The sequence below is a fragment of the Papio anubis genome, chromosome 4 (genome assembly GCF_008728515.1).
Source record: "Papio anubis isolate 15944 chromosome 4, Panubis1.0, whole genome shotgun sequence".
Classification (NCBI taxonomy): Eukaryota; Metazoa; Chordata; class Mammalia; order Primates; family Cercopithecidae; genus Papio; species Papio anubis.
In genome coordinates this window covers 77,217,874-77,237,624 of record NC_044979.1, presented here as the reverse complement: position 1 = coordinate 77,237,624, position 19,751 = coordinate 77,217,874, and the positions used below count along the sequence as shown (strand labels likewise).

General features: G+C 39.3%; 1 protein-coding gene across 2 annotated transcripts in view; it reads left to right on the top strand.

Moving 5' to 3' along the window:
* The window catches only part of COL28A1 (collagen type XXVIII alpha 1 chain), a 183,866-nt gene extending 164,315 nt beyond the window's left edge, over nt 1-19,551 (top strand). The window contains exons 34-36 of one of the 2 annotated variants that reach the window (XM_031665297.1): nt 15,976-16,114; nt 17,687-17,863; nt 19,407-19,551. In XM_031665297.1, the coding sequence (XP_031521157.1) occupies nt 15,976-16,114; nt 17,687-17,859 (312 nt within the window). In that variant the 3' untranslated portion in view covers nt 17,860-17,863; nt 19,407-19,551. Of the gene's footprint in view, nt 1-15,975; nt 16,115-17,686; nt 18,547-19,406 lie in introns of those variants that run through there. The other variant, XM_003896280.4, reaches the window with a different exon arrangement.
* The last annotated feature ends 200 nt before the right edge of the window (nt 19,552-19,751 follow it).

The window sequence follows — 19,751 nt, the reverse complement described above, 5'->3', positions numbered from 1 at the left end:
CAGGGGTCAGCAAACTCTGTAAAGGGCCATATACTGAATAGTTTTGGATTTTCAGGTCATTTGATTTCTGTTCCAATTACTCAACTGTGCCTTTAAAGTAGAAACACAGCCATAGATAATACTTAAATGAATGAGTGTGGCTGGGTTCTGATAAAATGTATTCACAAGAACAGATAGTGACTCAGATTTGGCCCACAGCGTTGCCAACCATGATCTATATTGTGCATTTTAAAGTAAATTCCAGACAATAATGGACACAGTCTATCTCCTCCTGAGCATGGACCGCTACTGGGGCCTCTCCTGTTTGTGTGACTTACCACTTTGTCCCTCTCTAGTCAATTGACATCCCTTTCTAAAGTCTTCCTAAACAAGAGCAAGCTCAGGTTTCATCCATGAATTGATGCTTAAACTGAGCCCTCCTTATAATCACTGAATCACATTTTTTGCTATATTAATACCAGTGAATTCCAATAGCATGTATTGATTATTAACTGCTATGATAGATGGTGTGACTCTTAAGACATGGCTTCTGCCTGAGAGAAGCTCACACTCTTTCAGGGAGATAGGTAAGTACAAGATGCATTACAAATTTTAGCAAAGCTATGAAGGAAACACAGAGATGATGCAATTAATTTCAGGAAAGAGAAATGGGAAAGTGGCTTAGTCTGTTGGGGCTGCCATAACAAAAATACCATAGACTGAGTGACTTAAACAACAAACATTTATTTTTCACACTCTGGAGGTTGGGAAGTCTAAAATCTGGTGTTTGGTGAGGGCTTGCTTTCTGGCTTGTAAACAGCCACCTTCTTGCTATGTCTTCACATGGCCGAGAGACAGCTCATCTCTCATATCACTTCTTATAAGGGCATTGATCCCATACATAAAGGCTCCACCCTCATGACCTAATCACCTCCCAAAGGACTCAGCTTCAAATACCATCACATTGGGGATTCAGGTTTCAATGTATGATTTTTGGAGGGACACAAACATTTAGTTCATAACATGAGGCATCACAGAGGAGGTGACATTCATTGAGTCAAGTTTTAAGAATAACTAGGAGTTTTTCAAGAGAAGAGCAGGGGGAAGGGTATTCCTAGCAAAAACAAAAACAAAACAACAACAACTAGAAAAACGGTAGGCAAAGGGAGACTTTAAAGTGCCATGGCATTTCAACAAAGTTGAACAAGTTCAGTCTAATTGTAGCCTAGGGTGTGGGTGGTAGAGTGATTAGAGTTAAAACCGGACAGGTAATTTAAGGACTGATTATAAATGTCTTAATGTATTAAGGCAAGGAGCTTGAACTTCATCTATAGGCCAGGCAGACAGAGACAGCAGAGTTTTAAAAGCAAGAGTCATATACTCATATTTGGTTCACAGAAAGAATAACCTTGATTGCTGTGTGAAACATACCTAGGAGGAGGTGAGGAGACCGGAGGCTGAGATACGAGGCGTGATAGTCCAGGGAAATGATAATGAGGCCCTGAAAGAAGGCAGGGGCAGTGGGAATAAACAGGAGGCACAGACTGAAAAGCCATTTCTAGGGTAGAATTAACAGGATATAGTGATTGAAAGGATTGGAAGTTTAGGGAGAGGGAGGGGTTTGGGTAGGACTATCGGGTTTCTACCATGGAGATGAGATAGATTGAAACACTATATACTGAGATGGAGAATATAAAAGGCAGGGTGGTTTTTGTTTTGTTTTGTTTTTTAAGGAAAATAGTTTAGTTTGCATCATGTAAAGTGGAGGTGCCTGAGGGACATCCAAGGCAGTTCTGATACATAATGAGGAAAAGTAAGAACGGATGCCTCTGTATCAAGTCCCAGGAAGCTTGATGGCCTTGAGAGACAAATGACGTTAACAGACTAGGACAGATGAAGCTTTCTAGTAGCTCGGGAGGGGAGGAAATAAGAAAAAATACATCCAAAATACTCTGGATTTATAACACCAAGAGCCACATGAAGGGAAGCTGAACATCAGCTAGGTCTCTCTAGGGGAACTTTGACCCAGATAGCAGGACCTTGCAGTGAACTTGACCTTCTCGCATCACACCTCTTGTCTCTAGGCTTTCTCATTCTGGCTCTTTTTAAAGAAGCACCAATGCAAAACTGAATTTTTAAACAACTATTTCATTATAGATATTTAGTTTGAACAAACATGTGCATTTATGTTCACATTTAAATCTTTGACATAGAGTCATGCATTGTTTAGTGACAGGGACACTTTCTGAGAAATGTTTCGTGAGGCAATTTTGTTTTTGTGTGAACATCATAGAGTGTACTCATACAAATCTAGATAGTATAGCCTGCTATACACCTGGGCTAGATAGTATAACCTATTGCTTCTAGGTTAGAAACCTGCATAGCATGTTACTGTACTAACTACTGTAGGTAATTGTAACACAATGGTAAGTATTTGTACATCTGAGCATATCTAACCATAGAAAAGGGTAAAAATATAGTATTATAATCCGATGGGACCACTGTTGTGTATGTGGTGTGGTTGACCAAAACGTCGTTATGCAGCACTTGACTGCACACACATGCACCCGCACATAGTATACACATACACATATACAAAAACATATTTATGCCTCTGTGCATGCACACCCACCTTTATCTAATAAGTATAGTTACAGTATCCAAACATCTAAAATTAAATGAATCTGTTACAACCTTTCTGTTCTCAGATCATTCCTGAGCCTACCCTAGGCGATACTGCAAAGCTAGTAAACAATCATGTCAGAAGTACCATTTCCCTTTTGTTGTCTCTTCCTTTTCACTGTTGTCCCTTCTGTCACTCCCTTAAGACACCTAACTCTGTCCTTCCTTCCTCCTCTTCTTTCTACCAAAATACGTTCTTAGGGAAAAATAAAATTAACATTCTCTCACTGTGATCATGAAAAACATTCAAATTCTTCATAAAACCCTGCATTACAACTAATTATTAGTATCACTACAAAAGGTTGCTGTATAAGTATTATTTATTGCTTATAATAGACTTGTTACCCTCAGAATATAACTTGCACCTGTGTTATGGAGGAGGAAAAAACAAAAAATAATAAACATATTGCTAACTGATCTAGAAGAAATATTCCAGACCGAGAAGTCAGGAAACCTGGCTTGTGGTCTCAGAGCTGAAGCTAAGAACTATTCTCTTGACTCCAAAACCTGTATTTTTTCTATTTTATTATTTCTGAAATTGGGATGCATCTATTTAATGTGTGTGGTCTTTTTTCAAAACTATTTTAAAATGTATAGTACATCTCATGATGAATGACATCTTAGAAATGAAATCTGATAGCTGCCTGACATTAGGGGAATCACCTATTTTCCTGAGGTCTCAGTTCTCTCATCTGTAAAATAAAAGATTGTTACTAGAATATTCTTCCTGTTCTAAAAGTATATGATTACAGCTGTCAAAAATATTTACTGGGTCAAGCCAGAATGCAGGCTATTTTACTGCATTTGAATGTATGAGAGGTTTAAACAGAACAAAATCTTGCATTCCACCCTTTATGAAAGCCACAGTTAATCCAGAGAGGTGCAGCCCAAATTCAAGGTGTTCCTAAAGGCCCCCGGGAACTTTAAAATGCAAATAAATCACCTTCAGATTAAGTATTTGAGTGCAGAGAGACCTGACAAGGAAGTGTGTTTGATTCTTGGGGAGAATCAACCAAGAAGGACTCCTGAGAAGCCAGACAATTTGAAGATCCTGGCTGTGGAGCCCACTGGCAGTAGAATCCCCAGAGCCAAATTGGAGAAATTTTGACCCACACTTCTGGGAAAATGCTAAGTCTTAACACAAACACTAATGCAGATGATCATTAGCATTCATTCCAGAGCAGACATGCATTCAGATTTGAAGACTTTGTAATATCAAATTCTGGGCAATAAATTATGAGGAAAATGTTTGGAAATCAGAAAGCAAAAGACCTTTTTGCATGTAGCTTCCTGGTCCAGCGAAATCGCACTCCCTTATAGTCGTTTCCTCCCCATAAAGATCAGCTCAAATCAGGTGATCTCATTGTTCAGTTCCATGTAAGTGAAATTTATCACGGTGTTGGTTTTCTGTTCTTGTGATAGTTTGCTAAGAATGATGGTTTCCAGCTGCATCCCATGTCCTACAAAGGACATACAAACTCATCCTTTTATGGCTGCATAGTATTCCATGGTGTATATATTGCCACATTTTCTTAATCCAGTCTGTCACTGATGGACATTTGGGTTGATTCAAGTCTTTGCTATTGTGAATAGTGCATAATGAAACATCGTGTGCATGTGTCTTTATAGCAGCATGATTTAATCCTTTGGGTATATACCAGTAATGGGATGGCTGGGTCATATGGTACATCTAGTTCTAAATCAGCGAGAATCGCCATACTGTTTTTCCATAATGGGTTGAACTAGTTTACAATCCACCAACAGTGTAAAGTGTTCCTGGCTCCCACATCCTCTCCAGCACCTGTTGTTCCCTGACTTTTTAATGATCGCCATTCTACCTGGTGTGAGATGGTATCTCATTGTGGTTTTGCACTTGGACTCGGGAAGGGGAACATCACACACTGGGGCCTATCATGGGGAGAGTTACATTGAGTTATACCTGAGGTAAATGGCGAGTTGATGGGTGCTACAACTGAGTTGATGGGTGCAACACAGCAACATGACACAAAGTATATACATATGTAACAAACCTGCCGTTATGCACATGTACCCTAGAACTTAAAGTATAATAATAATAAATTAAAAATTAAAAAAAAAAAAAGAAAGCAGGACACGAACACACACACACACACACACACACACACACAAACAAAGATCAGCTCAAAGGCTGAAAGAGAATGGTGATAACACGTCTGCTTCTCCAGCTGCACGGAGCAGCCCTGGACTCCAGGTTCGGCTCTCAGGTGCCCCTAGACTCCTCGTTTGTGCCTTTGACTATGGTGTCCCTGCTTGGAGCTGGAGCCAGCCTTCTTTTCTAAGGCAGGCCAGTGTGGCTGGAGTAGAAATGTGCAGAGCTTACAGGCAAGCTTGTGTTTTTAGATTTAAGATGTATTAAAAAGAATAGAAATACTACAAACATTTGGCTGCATTCTCACCACCCGGAAGTAACCAGTGTTTCCATTTGTTCATTCATTCTTGCTTCAGATAAAGTCCTAGCTTTTTCCCTCCAGAGCTCTTTTTCCTCATCTCTCCAGAGGCAATCACTATCATGAATTGGGTGTGTATTCTGCCAGTCGTTTGTGTTGGTTAAATCCAACTTTTAGGGTTGGAAGGCAGGTTAGGGCCTAATCTTTTTTATTTGAAAAATGATGACATTAAAGTCTAGAGGAATTAAATAATGCAAATTTATCTCTTTCTCTTTTGCTCTTTGCATATCCTTATTAAGTTCAACCTAAAGATGAGTATAACAGAAAGATTAACCCATTGTGAATTTATTCAGTGGATACTTTTTGCCTATTTTATGCTATGGAGATAGAAAATAAAGAGATAGAGAAAGAAGAAAAGAAAGAAAAAAGATATGGCATAATATCTCTTATCAGGAAAGTGGTATTTCTTTAGAAAACAAGAAATTATACAAGATAGTGGAGGGGAGGAAAACATTTTTTTTCCCTCTACCCATCTTAGGGTTATTAGCTAGGGCCTTGTAAATTAGACTGACAAAAGACAGATTAACAATAGGAAAACACCCAGAAGTTATTAACATGCAGCATATACACATAGGAGCATGGAGATGAGTAGCTCAAAGGAGTGGTTAGCACTTGGTCTTATATAGCATCTTAATGAAAGAACAATAGAGCTTAGAGGAGTGACAAGACAATGGGAAAGGACTTTCTACAGCAGCAGATGATGGGAAGATAAACATATGGGTGAACTAATGGAAGATAAAGACTAGTGAATAGTTTGTTATGTAGAGTCCTCTGGTGTATCTCTGGGCTAACTAAGGGTCTAGACTCCTCTTGAGTCATTAACCCTGATTTTCCAAGGAGGGATGCCTTTATGAATGTATGTCCTGCATTGAGACAAATGAGCTTGTATCTGATTCTCAATTGCCTTCAGTTCAAAATAATCAGTGTGCCACAGGGGCATATTTTGGGAGGCATATTCTGTTACTCTTCAATAGGATAGGACTAAAGATTAAATTACACACAATCAGCGTCAAGTATAGAAGAGTCAGAAGGTATTGTGCGTCATCTAGAAGGGGAGAATCAGTACTGAGTGGGTTATTGGAGAAGGTTTTGCTCATGGAGACCAACTTTTCCTAGGCTGTGGTGGAAGGGTTGATATTGAGAGCCTGAGGCAGAATAGAAAGGAAGAAGGAATGAAAGATCCTGACCAGATATTCTGGGAGTAGTGGAAGGCAAGGTTACAAAAATGTGGAGGAGGCTGGGCGTGGTGGCTCACATCTGTAACATCAGCTACTTGGGAGGCTGAGGCATGAGAACTGCTTGAACCTGGGAGGTGGAGGTTGCAGTGAGCCAAAATCGTGTTGGGCAACAGAACAAGACTCTGTCTTCAAAATAATAATAATAATAATAAAATAAATGTTATAGAGAGTCATGGTGAAATATAGTATCATAATACAGTATATTATGTCATAATATAATATATTTTTTAAAATAGCATAGAGCATAGAAAACCAAACACACAGTATTTTTTTGTTAAAAAAAAAAAATGGATACGCACATAGAAAAAAGACTGGGGAAAAATATACCTGAATACCAACAATGACTATCTTTAGGAGGTAGAATTACTTCTGATTTCTATTTTCTTTTTTTGATATCCACATTTTCTAAAATTCCCTTCAATTAACATGCTTGCTTTTGTGGTAAGGAAATTATAAAAATTGCAAGCCATAATAATTATGCATTTGTTGAAATAATCTGACATCTCACTGAGCCAGAAAATTAATGAAATTATTTTCACCTACTAAAGTTAATTTTGCTTGTCTTGGAATCTGTGGTATAATGTTAACAGATGTCAAAATTTCCAAATGATTATGTGATTGAGAATGAAAACACACATTCCTAAGCTTAGAAGAGGTAAAATATAGCTTTTGAGGACTCCAGACTTGAACAAGGTAAATATTTAAAGGTTGAGTTAATTCCTTGAAGAAAACTGTGCTGCTTAGCCCGCCTCTTCAATGGAACAGTCTCACTTCTAGACCGTATGTCTGAAGTGTAGACTAATGTCAGTTGACTTTTATGTTTGATAAACTTCTCAAACTCTTATTTCTTGCTTAAAATTAAATACATCCAAGCAAAAAACAACAGGCTTTTTTTTTTTTTTTCCTGAAGATTTGTCACTAGCTTACCAATAACTTTTGGAAAGTTTCTTAATCATTTATAGCTTTGTATTCCCTCCAGTAGAAAATAAGGGACTCAGTGCTGGGCTCAAGGAGGCCAAGGTGGAAGGATCATTTGAAGTCAGGAGTTTGAGACCAGCCTGGGCAACACAGTGAGACTCTATCTCTATGAAAAATAAAAAAGAAAATAAGAGACCAAGAAAGTTTTCCTCTAGCTTTACACTCTCTAATATAATGATTATTTTAAAAAGTTCACGTTCAAATTGCTGTATGTGCATACAGGATCATTCTGAAAGAAAGAGGAACCTCAAGTAATTTCCGGTTTTGTCTCCACTTGTACCAAAAGTTGTGTTCAGGGGACAGTGAAAAGTTCCTATTGTATTTGAATTGTGTGCCCTTTATATACAGCTAACAACCAATCCAAATGGAAGTCTTTGCTCTGTGTCACCTGATAGTAAATCACTGTAAAAAATACACATACATGAGTAATGGTACTCATTAGTTTTTCCCTCTTGTGCGTGTATGTGTGCACGCGCACACACAAAAAGTCAAAAGCAGTAGAACAGCTTAGCTGGCAGAGGGCAGCTAATGATGACAGCATGCCAGGATCCCTGAGTAAAAAGCATAAAAAACTATATTGGTCACAGATTTGACTATTTAAATCAATAAAAAAGCAAACAAACAAATAAACAAGAGAAACTGTTGCAAGGATAAATAACCAAGTGTCAGGACTCAGGTGAATGACTGATTCAATTGCATAGAGCTGGAATCCAAGGAAAAATTTGAAAATAAAAAAAAAATATAATTATTCCCATAAAAGATTTGTCTAGCTCCTGGTACTTGTCAAGAATAACTGACATGAATTTTATTATTATACTTTAAGTTCTGGGATACATGTGCAGAATGTGCAGGTTGGTTACATAGGTATACACATACCATGATGGTTTGCTGCACCCATCAACCTGTCATCTACATTAGGTATTTCTCCTAATGCAATCCCTCCCCTAGATCCCCACCCCCCAACAGGCCCTGGTGTGTGATGTTCCCCTCCCTGTGTCCATGTGTTTTCATTGTTCAACTCCCACTAATGAGTGAGAACATGTGGAGTTTGGTTTTCTGTTCCTGTGTTTGCTAAGAATGATGGTTTCTAGCATCATCCATGTCCCTGAAAGGACATGAACTCATCCTTTTTTTTTTTTTTTTTTATTGTACTTTAAGTTCTAGGGTACATGTGTACAACGTGCAGGTTTGTTACATATGTATACTTGTGCCATGTTGGTGTGCTGCACCCATTAACTCATCATTTACATTAGGTATATCTCCTAATGCTATCCCTCCCCACTTCCCCCTCCCCACGATAGGACCCGGTGTGTGATGTTCCCCTTCCTGTGTCCAAGTGATCTCATTGTTCAATTCCCACCTATGAGTAAGAACATGCGGTATTTGGTTTTCTGTTCTTGTGATAGTTTGCTGAGAATTATGGTTTCCAGCTGCATCCATGTCCCTACAAAGGACACGCACTCATCCTTTTTTATGGCTGCATAGTGTTCCATGGTGTATATGTGCCACATTTTCTTAATCCAGTCAGTCACTGATGGACATTTGGGTTGATTCCAAGTCTTTGCTATTGTGAATAGTGCCACAATAAATATACGTGTGCATGTGTCTTTATAGCAGCATGACTTATAATCCTTTGGGTATATACCCAGTAATGGGATGGCTGGGTCAAATGGTATTTCTAGTTCTAGATCCTTGAGGAATCGCCACACTGTTTTCCACAATGGTTGAACTAGTTTACAGTTCCACCAACAGTGTAAAAGTGTTCCTATTTCTCCGCATCCACTCCAGTACCTGTCGTTTCCTGATTTTTTAATGATTGCCATTCTAACTGGTGTGAGATGGTATCTCATTGTGGTTTTGATTTGCATTTCTCTGATGGCCAGTGATGATGAGCATTTTTTCATGTGTCTGTTGGCTGTATGAATGTCTTCTTTTGAGAAGTGTCTGTTCATATCCTTTGCTCACTTTTTGATGGGGTTGTTTGTTTTTTTCTTGTAAATTTGTTTGAGTCCTTTATAGGTTCTGGATATTAGCCCTTTGTCAGATGATTAGATTGCAAAAATTTTCTCCCATTCTGTAGGTTGAGAATACCACTCTGATGGTAGTTTCTTTTGCTGTGCAGAAGCTCTTTAGTTTAATTAGATCCCATTTGTCAATTTTGGCTTTTGTTACCATTGCTTTTGGTGTTTTAGACATGAAGTCCTTGCCCATGCCTATGTCCTGAATAGTATTACCTAGGTTTTCTTCTAGGGTTTTTATGGTATTAGGTCTAACATTTAAGTCTCTAATCCATCTTGAATTAATTTTCGTATAAGGAGTAAGGAAAGGATCCAGTTTCAGCTTTCTACTTATGGCTAGCCAATTTTCCCAGCACCATTTATTAAATAGGGAATCCTTTCCCCATTTCTTGTTTTTCTCAGGTTTGTCAAAGATCAGATGGCTGTAGATGTGTGGTATTATTTCTGAGGACTCTGTTCTGTTCCATTGGTCTATATCTCTGTTTTGGTACCAGTACCATGCTGTTTTGGTTACTGTAGCCTTGTAGTATAGTTTGAAGTCAGGTAGCGTGATGCCTCCAGCTTTGTTCTTTTGGCTTAGGATTGTCTTGGCAATGCAGGCTCTTTTTTGGTTCCATATGAACTTTAAAGCAGTTTTTTCGAATTCTGTGAAGAAAGTCATTGGTAGCTTAATGGAGATGGCATTGAATCTATAAATTACTTTGGGCAGTGTGGCCATTTTCACAATATTGATTCTTCCTATCCATGAGCATGGTATGTTCTTCCATTTGTTTGTGTCCTCTTTTATTTCACTGAGCAGTGGTTTGTAGTTCTCCTTGAAGAGGTCCTTTACATCCCTTGTAAGTTGGATTCCTAGGTATTTTATTCTCTTTGAAGCTATTGTGAATGGGAGTTCATTCATGATTTGGCTCTCTGTTTGTCTGTTACTGGTGTATAAGAATGCTTGTGATTTTTGCACATTGATTTTGTATCCTGAGACTTTGCTGAAGTTGCTTATCAGCTTAAGGAGATTTTGGGCTGAGACAATGGGGTTTTCTAAATATGCAATCATGTCATCTGCAAACAGGGACAATTTGACTTCTTCTTTTCCTAACTCAATACCCTTTATTTCTTTCTCTTGCCTGATTGCCCTAGCCAGAACTTCCAACCCTATGTTGAATAGGAGTGGTGAGAGAGGGCATCCCTGTCTTGTGCCAGTTTTCAAAGGGAATGCTTCCAGTTTTTGTCCATTCAGTATGATATTGGCTGTGGGTTTGTCATACATAGCTCTTATTATTTTGAGATACGTTCCATCAATACCGAATTTATTGAGAGTTTTTAGCATGAAGGGCTGTTGAATTTTGTCAAAGGCCTTTTCTGCATGTATTAAGATAATCATGTGGTTTTTGTCTTTGGTTCTGTTTATATGCTGGATTACGTTTATTGATTTGCATGTGTTGAACCAACCTTGCATCCCAGGGATGAAGCCCACTTGATCATGGTGGATAAGCTTTTTGATGTGCTGCTGGATTCGGTTTGCCAGTATTTTATTGAGGATTTTGGCATCAATGTTCATCAGGGATATTGGTCTAAAATTCTCTTTTTTTGTTATATCTCTGCCAGGCTTTGGTATCAGGATGATGTTGGCCTCGTAAAATGAGTTAGGGAGGATTTCCTCTTTTTCTATTGATTGGAATAGTTTCAGAAGGAGTGGTACGAACTCCTCGTTGTACCTCTGGTGGAATTCGGCTGTGAATCTGTCTGGTCCTGGACTTTTTTTGGTTGGTAGGCTATTAATTATTGCCTCAATTTCAGAGCCTGCTATTGGTCTATTCAGGGATTCGACTTCTTCCTGGTTTAGTCTTGGGAGAGTGTAAGTGTTCAGGAAATTATCTATTTCTTCTAGGTTTTCTAGTTTATTTGCATAGAGGTGTTTATAGTATTCTCTGATGGTAGTTTGTATTTCTGTGGGGTTGGTGGTGATATCCCCTTTATTATTTTTTATTGCATCTATTTGATTCTTTTCTCTTTTCTTCTTTATTAGTCTTGCTAGCAGTCTATCAATTTTGTTGATCTTTTTCAAAAAACCAGCTCCTGGATTCATTGATTTTTGAAGGGATTTTTGTGTCTCTATCTCCTTCAGTTCTGCTCTGATCTTAGTTATTTCTTGCCTTCTGCTAGCTTTTGAATGTGATTGCTCTTGCTTCTCTAGTTCTTTTAATTGTGATGTTAGAGTGTCAATTTTAGATCTTTCCTGCTTTCTCTTGTGGGCATTTAGTGCTATAAATTTCCCTCTACACACTGCTTTAAATATGTCCCAGAGATTCTGGTATGCCATATCTTTGTTCTCATTGGTTTCAAAGAACATCTTTATTTCTGCCTTCATTTTGTTATGTACCCAGTAGTCATTCAGGAGCAGGTTGTTCAGTTTCCATGTAGTTGAGCAGTTTTGATTGAGTTTCTTAGTCCTGAGTTCTAGTTTGATTGCACTGTGGTCTGAGAGACAGTTTGTTATAATTTCTGTTCTTGTACATTTGCTGAGGAGTGCTTTACTTCCAACTATGTGGTCAATTTTGGAATAAGTGCGACGTGGTGCTGAGAAGAATGTATATTCTGTTGATCTGGGGTGGAGAGTTCTGTAGATGTCTATTAGGTCTGCTTGGTGCAAAGTTGTGTTCAATTCCTGGATATCCTTGTTAACTTTCTGTCTCGTTGATCTGTCTAATGTTGACAGTGGGGTGTTAAAGTCTCCCATTATTATTGTATGGGAGTCGAAGTCTCTTTGTATGTCCCTAAGGACTTGCTTTATGAATCTGGGTGCTCCTGTATTGGGTGCATATATATTTAGGATAGTTAGCTCTTCCTGATGAATTGATCCCTTTCCCATTATGTAATGGCCTTCTTTGTCTCTTTTGGTCTTTGATGGTTTAAAGTCTGTTTTATCAGAGACTAGTATTACAACCCCTGCTTTTTTGTTGTTTTCCATTTGCTTTGTAGATCTTCCTCCATCCTTTTATTTTGAGCCTATGTGTGTCTCTGCATGTGGGATGGGTCTCCTGAATACAGCAAACTGATGGGTCTTGACTCTATCCAATTTGCCAGTCTGCGTCTTTTAATTAGACCATTTAGTCCATTTACATTTAAGGTTAAGATTGTTATGTGTGAACTTGATCCTGTCATGATATTAGCTGGTTATTTTGCTCACTAGTTGATGCAGTTTCTTCCTAGCATCGATGGACTTTACATTTTGGCATGTTTTTGCAATGGCTGGTACCTGTTGTTCCTTTCCATGTTTAGTGCTTCCTTCAGGATCTCTTGTAGGGCAGGCCTGATGGTGACAAAATCTCTAAGCATTTGCTTGTCTGTAAAGGATTTTATTTCTCCTTCACTTATGAAACTTAGTTTGGCTGGATATGAAATTCTGGGTTTAAAATTATGTTGAATATTGGCCCCCACTCTCTTCTGGCTTAGAGAGTTTCTGCCAAGAGATCTGCTGTTAGTCTGATGGGCTTCCCTTTGTGTGTAGCCTGACCTTTCTCTCTGGCTGCCCTTAACATTTTTTCCTTCATTTCAACTTTGGTGAATCTGACAATGGCATGTCTTGGAGTTGCTCTTCTCGAGGAGTATCTTTGTGGCGTTCTCTGTATTTCCTGTATTTGAATGTTGGCCTGCCTTATTAGGTTGGGGAAGTTCTCCTGGATGATATCCTGCAGAGTGTTTTCTAACTTGGTTCCATTTTCCCTGTCACTTTCAGGCATACCAATCAGACATATATTTGGTCTTTTCACATAATTCCATATTTCTTGGGGGCTTTGTTCATTTCTTTTTACTCTTTTTTCTCTACACTTCTCTTCTCGCTTCATTTCATTCATTTGATCTTCAATCGCTGTTACTCTTTCTTCCAGTTGATCGAGTCAGTTACTGAAGCTTCTGCATTTGTCACGTAGTTCTTGTGTCATGGTTTTCATCTCTATCAGTTCTTTTAAGGTCTTCTCTGCATTGATTATTCTAGTTATCCATTCCTCCACTCTTTTTTCAAGGTTTTTAATTTCTTTGTGCTAGTTACGTAGTTCCTCCTTTACTTCTGAGAAGTTGATCGACTGAAGCTTTCTTCTCTCAACTCATCAAAGTCATTCTCTGTCCAGCTTTGTTCCATTGCTGGCGATGAGCTGCATTCCTTTGGAGGGGGAGATGCGCTCTGATTTTTTGAATTTTCAGCTTTTCTGCACTGCTTTTTCCCCATCTTTGTGGTTTTATCTACCTTTGGTCTTTGATGATGGTTACGTACTGATAGGGTTTTGGTGTGGGTGTCCTTTCTGTTTGTTAGTTTTCCTTCTAACAGTCAGGACCCTCAGCTGTAGGTCTGTTGGAGTTTGCTTGAGGTCCACTCCAGACCCTGTTTGCCTGGGTATCAGCAGCGGAGGCTGCAGAAGATAGAATGTTGCTGAATGGCGAGTGTTGCTGTCTGATTCTTGCTCTGGAAGCTTCGTCTCAGGGGTGTACCCCACCGTGTGAGGTGTGAGGTGTCAGTCTGCCCCAAGTGGGGGATGTCTCCCAGTTAGGCTACTCAGGGGTCAGGGACCCACTTGAGCAGGCAGTCTGTCCGTTCTCAGATCTCAACCTCCATGCTGGGAGATCCACTGCTCTCTTCAGAGCTGTCAGACAGGAGCATTTACCTCTGCCGAGGTTTCTGCTGCTTTTTGTTTAGCTATGCCCTGTCCCCAGAGGAGGAGTCTACAGAGTCAGGCCGGCCTCCTTGAGTTGTGGTGGTCTCCACCCAATTTGAGCTTCCCAGCAGCTTTGTTTACCTACTTAAGCCTCAGCAATGGTGGGCGACCCTCCCCCAGCCTCACTGCCACCTTGCAGTTAGATCTCAGACTGCTGTGCTAGCAATGAGGGAGGCTCCATGGGCGTGGGACCTCTGGGCCAGGTGTGGGATATAATCTCCTGGTGTGCCATTTGCTAAGACCCTTGGTAAAGCACAGTATTAGTGTGTGAGTTACCCAATTTTCCAGGTGTTGTGTGTCTCAATTTCCTTTGGCTAGGAAAAGGAATTCCCTTCCCCCTTGTGCTTCCCAGGTGAGGTGATGCCTCGCCCTGCTTCAGCTCTGGCTGGTCGGGCTGCACCCACGGACCAGCACCAACTGTCCAACATGCCCCAGTGAGATGAACCCAGTACCTCAGTTGAAAATGCAGAAATAACCCGTCTTCTGTGTCACTCACGCTGGGAGCTGGAGGCTGGAGCTGTTCCTATTTGGCCATCTTGGGTGCGCCCTCTGAACTCATTCTTTTTAATGGCTGCATAGTATTCCATGGTGTATATGTGCCACATTTTCTTTATTCAGTCTATCATTGATGAGCATTTGGGTTGGTTCCAAGCCTTTGCTATTGTGAATAGTGCTGCAATAAACATACGTGTGCATATGTCTTTATACTAGAACTTAAACAAATTTACAAGAATAAAACAACCCCGTCAAAAAGTCGGTGAAGGATATGAACAGACACTTCTCAAGAGAAGACATTTATGCAGCCAACAAACATACGAAAAAAAGCTCATCATCGCTGGTCATTAGAGAAATGTAAATCAAAACCACATTGAGATACCATCTAATGCCAGTTAGAATGGCGATCATTAAACAGTCAGGAAACATTAGATGCCAGAGCGGATGTGGAGAAATAGGAACACTTTTACACAGTTGGTGGGAGTGTAAATTAATTCAACCATTGTTGAAGACAGTGTGGCAATTCCTCAAGGATCTCGAACCAGAAATACCATTTGACCCAGCAATCCCATTACTGGGTCTATACCCAAAGGATTACAAATCATTCTAGTATAAAGACATGATTTTTTAAAAAAAGTAAAACACCTTTCTTTCTTGTTTCATTATATATCATGAATTTGGATGAAATTTTGAAGTTTTAGTCCAGAAAATTTGCTTTTGAAACAAAAACCCTTTGTTCTTTAGATACCAAACATTTCTTAGAGCATCTTAGATGTTAAGCATTCTACAACATTTGGCCTTAGCTGGGGTGTAATAATAGAAAGAGCAGGCAGAGGTATCTGCAGCTGAGATTTTGGTAAGCAATCAAAAAGTGACGACTGTTGCTTTTATTTCAGCTGTATTATTGTTTTCTGCTACCCTAATTCCCAATCTCAAAATTGATTGAGTTCATGGTAAATATTTTGGAATATATTGTTAAGCTGTCTAGTGTTAGGAAATGGAGAAAGGCTATAAAAATATTAAAGAAATTAGTGTTATTTTCTCATAGCAGTGGCTAAGAATGAAATGAACTCCTCTCAACTTCACATCTTTCACACTTGCTTTGGATGTCCCAGCACCCAAAAATCTGTGCCTGGAGGTGGGCTCTGTGTGTGTGTGTGTACACACAAATACACCCACACCAAGTGGTGGGAAAATCTACAACTTGGGGATTCGGGATGCATGACACAGAGGAGGGGCATTATTTCCTGAGTTTTATTTGAAATTGTTAATATCAGAGAGCTAGGGAAACACAGCATGGCTGAACTTGTCCTTACATGTTCCCAAAAGCAAGCTAGTACTTTTTTTACTTGATATTATTAGAAACACAAAATGTGAATTTTTTTGTGTGTAGTTGAGTGTCACCAGAGACCAGGATGAAAATGATAAGGCTCCAGAGCCAACCTGGGCTGATGATCTGCCTGCCACTACCTCATCTGAGGCCACCACCACCCCCAGGCCACTGCTCAGCACCCCTGTGGGTGGGGCAGAGGGTAGGTAAACCAGAACTCCAAGTCCCATTTTGATTCTACAGTCTCGTGCACAGATTTGGTGCACAAAGGTAAGAGAGATCTGCCAACCTGCTACTGTATCTACAGTGTGAGGAAGGCACAGGGTTACCCAGAGAGAAAATGTTATGATTCTAAATAAGCAGGACAAAATATAGTTTTCACTGGACTATATGTAGAATTTGAAAACTGGCTAGTTGTGGAGTAAATTTGGTCTATAAAGAATTTCAAAGTTCTTATAGTATTTATTATTTTAATTTGAATACTTTTAGAGGGGATTATATTCTCCTATTTGCCATAGTCCATACTGCTCCCTATTGTCTTACATGTACCCTTCACACATGTAGACATTTGAATTTTTGACCCTTTTATTGCACAGGAAAGAGAAACAAGCTAAAATCTAGATTCTGATTCATTAACATGTTTTCTATAGAGTTCACATCTATAGAAAATGTATTATTATGTACATATTTTCTGCAGAATATGAGAGACAATTTTTGTGCTGAAAAGTTTAGATTAGCTTTAAAATGAATTAAATATATACATTATTTGGTTTTGTTTTTAAGGGCAGAGGTAGTAGAAATATATGACTCTTTTTCCATTTGGTCTAGGGAGTCTGCATAGTAGAGGTAGATTTAGAGGTAAGTTTTAGAAAATAAATGAATCAAGACATACCCCAAATCTGGGAAAATGGTTAAGGAAGATAGAGAGAGTACTGGTTTAGCTATTGCAAAATAAAGCTTCTGACATATAAATCCCAGACAGCAATTATCTATTTGGGGTTTTTTTGTTTGTTTTTTGGCTTCTCCTACCTTGGAATCACTTCCTCAAGTAGGAAATACTAATCAAGGCACTCCAGAGTACCACACAATAAAAAGGGATTTAGCAAATGAGGAGTTCCATAATTAAAGGAACCTTATCAGGACAATGTAACTTTATTGTTACAGCTATCCTATGCTTTCTTATAGTAGGTGTATTTCTACAATAAGACAATATGACATTAGAAGGTCATAGCATGTTTTTAGTGTCCTGCAAGAGCTGTTCTTTTTAAAAATAATTGTAATATAAAGACAGTCCTTCATTTTACTTTTTTTTTTGTAACTGAAAGAGTTTTCCTTTCATAGTGGGCAATTGCATGCGATCATAGTGGTGCTTTCTGTGAACAGAGTGGGAGGAAATGTGTACAGAAAGTGGAAATGTTATTCCATATTTTCATTTGATTGTAAATCAAATCCAATGTAAATGAAAGAAGTCCTGTCTTTCTAATCCCCACAAAAGTATTAGCCAATGAAGTCTCACATAGGCCCTCAGAGAAATAAGCATTTTTAATGTGGTTTCATGAGGATCAAAAACTTTCATGTTTTCAAAAGAATTAATATCTAGTAGCAGAGTTTCAGGTGGTGAGGGAAATATTTTGGGCTTAGAACCATATTTTCTTGGTTGGTTCCTTAGTGTGCATGAAGAATAAAGTTTATTTATATAACTTTATAAGGTTTTTATTTTTCATGTCTTCAGTATAAGAAAAATCCATAACACATTTTCCTTTTCTCACTCTAGATCCTAGATGTTTGGAAGCCTTGAAACCTGGAAACTGTGGTGAATATGTGGTTCGATGGTATTATGACAAACAGGTCAACTCTTGTGCCCGATTTTGGTTCAGTGGCTGTAATGGCTCAGGAAATAGATTCAACAGTGAAAAGGAATGTCAAGAAACCTGCATTCAAGGATAAGCAAGTAAATTGGCCTGTCTCTATCAAAAGCCTAGAACTCTCTAATTTCCACATATTCACCCAATACAAATACAGCACTATATTTGAGTGTATACTGAGTATTTACACCTTATAAATGCAATTGAAATCTCACTACAGCCCTAGGATGTAGGTATTATTAACCACTTATATAGGTAAGGAAGCTGAGTCTCTGAGAAGTTTAGTAACTTGTCAACTGACACCCAACTAAAAAGTGTCAGAGCTGAGGATTTACACTTAGAGCTGTGTAACTTCAATACACAGGCTCTATCTACTTCACAACCTGCAATGTGATTCTGATTCCTTTAATTCCTGTTGTATGTACTATGTCAGCTCAAGCCCTTACCCCTGCCCCTGCCTATACCTCCACCCACTCCCTCCCCAACCTCCTTATGTCCCTGACAGTAGCAAGACGTACGTGATAGGAAGGACTTTGGTGTGGGAATTAGAAATGATGTGAATGTTCATGCAGGAGTGCTGGGATAGGAGTAGGGATGGTGAAGGTAGTTAGATGTTTGCCTCACTTGCCCTGAAAGTGGTAACAGGAAGAAACCAATCCGAATTAAAATTACTTAAATGTATCACAAACTGTCACTTTGTATTCCTCCAACATGTTTGGTAACAAAGTGTTTAATGTATGTTAAAACAATATACCCTTTTATACCCTTCCATTAAGATATGTCAATGGGCCCTTCCATTTTATGGAGTGGAATTGGAAGGCTCTTGACAGCCAGGAACCACTTGAAGTTGCCATCCACTCTTGAACAGCATGTATTAAACAGAATTAAAGATAGGACTCACACTGAAAAGTGAGCCACCAAATTGAAACGCGAGTAATGGAGAGTAACAGAGAATTGACTCTGTCATTTTATAATACTTTTGCAAGATCCTGTCTGGGAAGAGCATTAGTTCTGATCTGAGTTCAGACTGCACTTGCATATTTCTTTTTTTTTTTTTTTTCCCAGACTGAGTCTTGCACTGTCACCCAGGCTGGAGTGCAGTGGCACAATCTCGGCTCACTGAAACCTCCCCGTCCTGGGTTCAAGTGATTCTCCTGCCTCAACCTTCTGGGTAGCTGGGATTACAGGCACGCACTATCACGCCCAGCTTGACCTCGGGATCCACCCGCCTCGGCCTCCCAAAGTGCGGAGATTACAGGCGTGAGCCACCCCGCCCAGCCACATATTTCATCTTACAAAACTCTTTCTAGGCTGGGCACTGTGGCTCACGCCTGTAATCCCAGCACTTTGGGAGGCTGAGGCGGGCGGATCACCTGAGGTCAGGAGTTTGAGAACAGCCTGGCCAACATGGTAAAACCCCATCTCTACTAAGAATACAAAAATTAGCTGGGCCTGGTGGTGCATGCCTGTAATCCTCATGCGGAGCTGAAGCAGGAGAATTATGAACCTGGGAGGCAGAGGTTACCAGAGAGCCAAAGACCATACTGCACTCCAGCTCTAGGCTATTTCAAGCAGACTTTCTGTCTAACAAAACAAAGCAAAACAAAAAATACTTTCTCCTTCTATCAGGTCTACCCTCATTCAATTCAACAGTGCAAAAAGGAGCACTCAAGAAGGAGATAGAAGAATAGCCATCTTGGCAGAAATAATGATATATATATAATTTTTTTATTTAATTAAAATTGTGTTATATAATATTTGATACTACAAAAGAAGATAATGTATCATGCTTGTCATTTTAAAAACACAATAAGATGAACACCAGTGAACACATCACCTAGAGAATGAAGCAAACATCACAAATTCTACTGAAGCTTCCCGCGTGGCCCTCCGCCATCCCAGCCCTCTGTTCCATGCCAGGGATATCCCATTTTGAACTTCGTGTTTACCACGTCAATGTGCTGTTGACTTTTA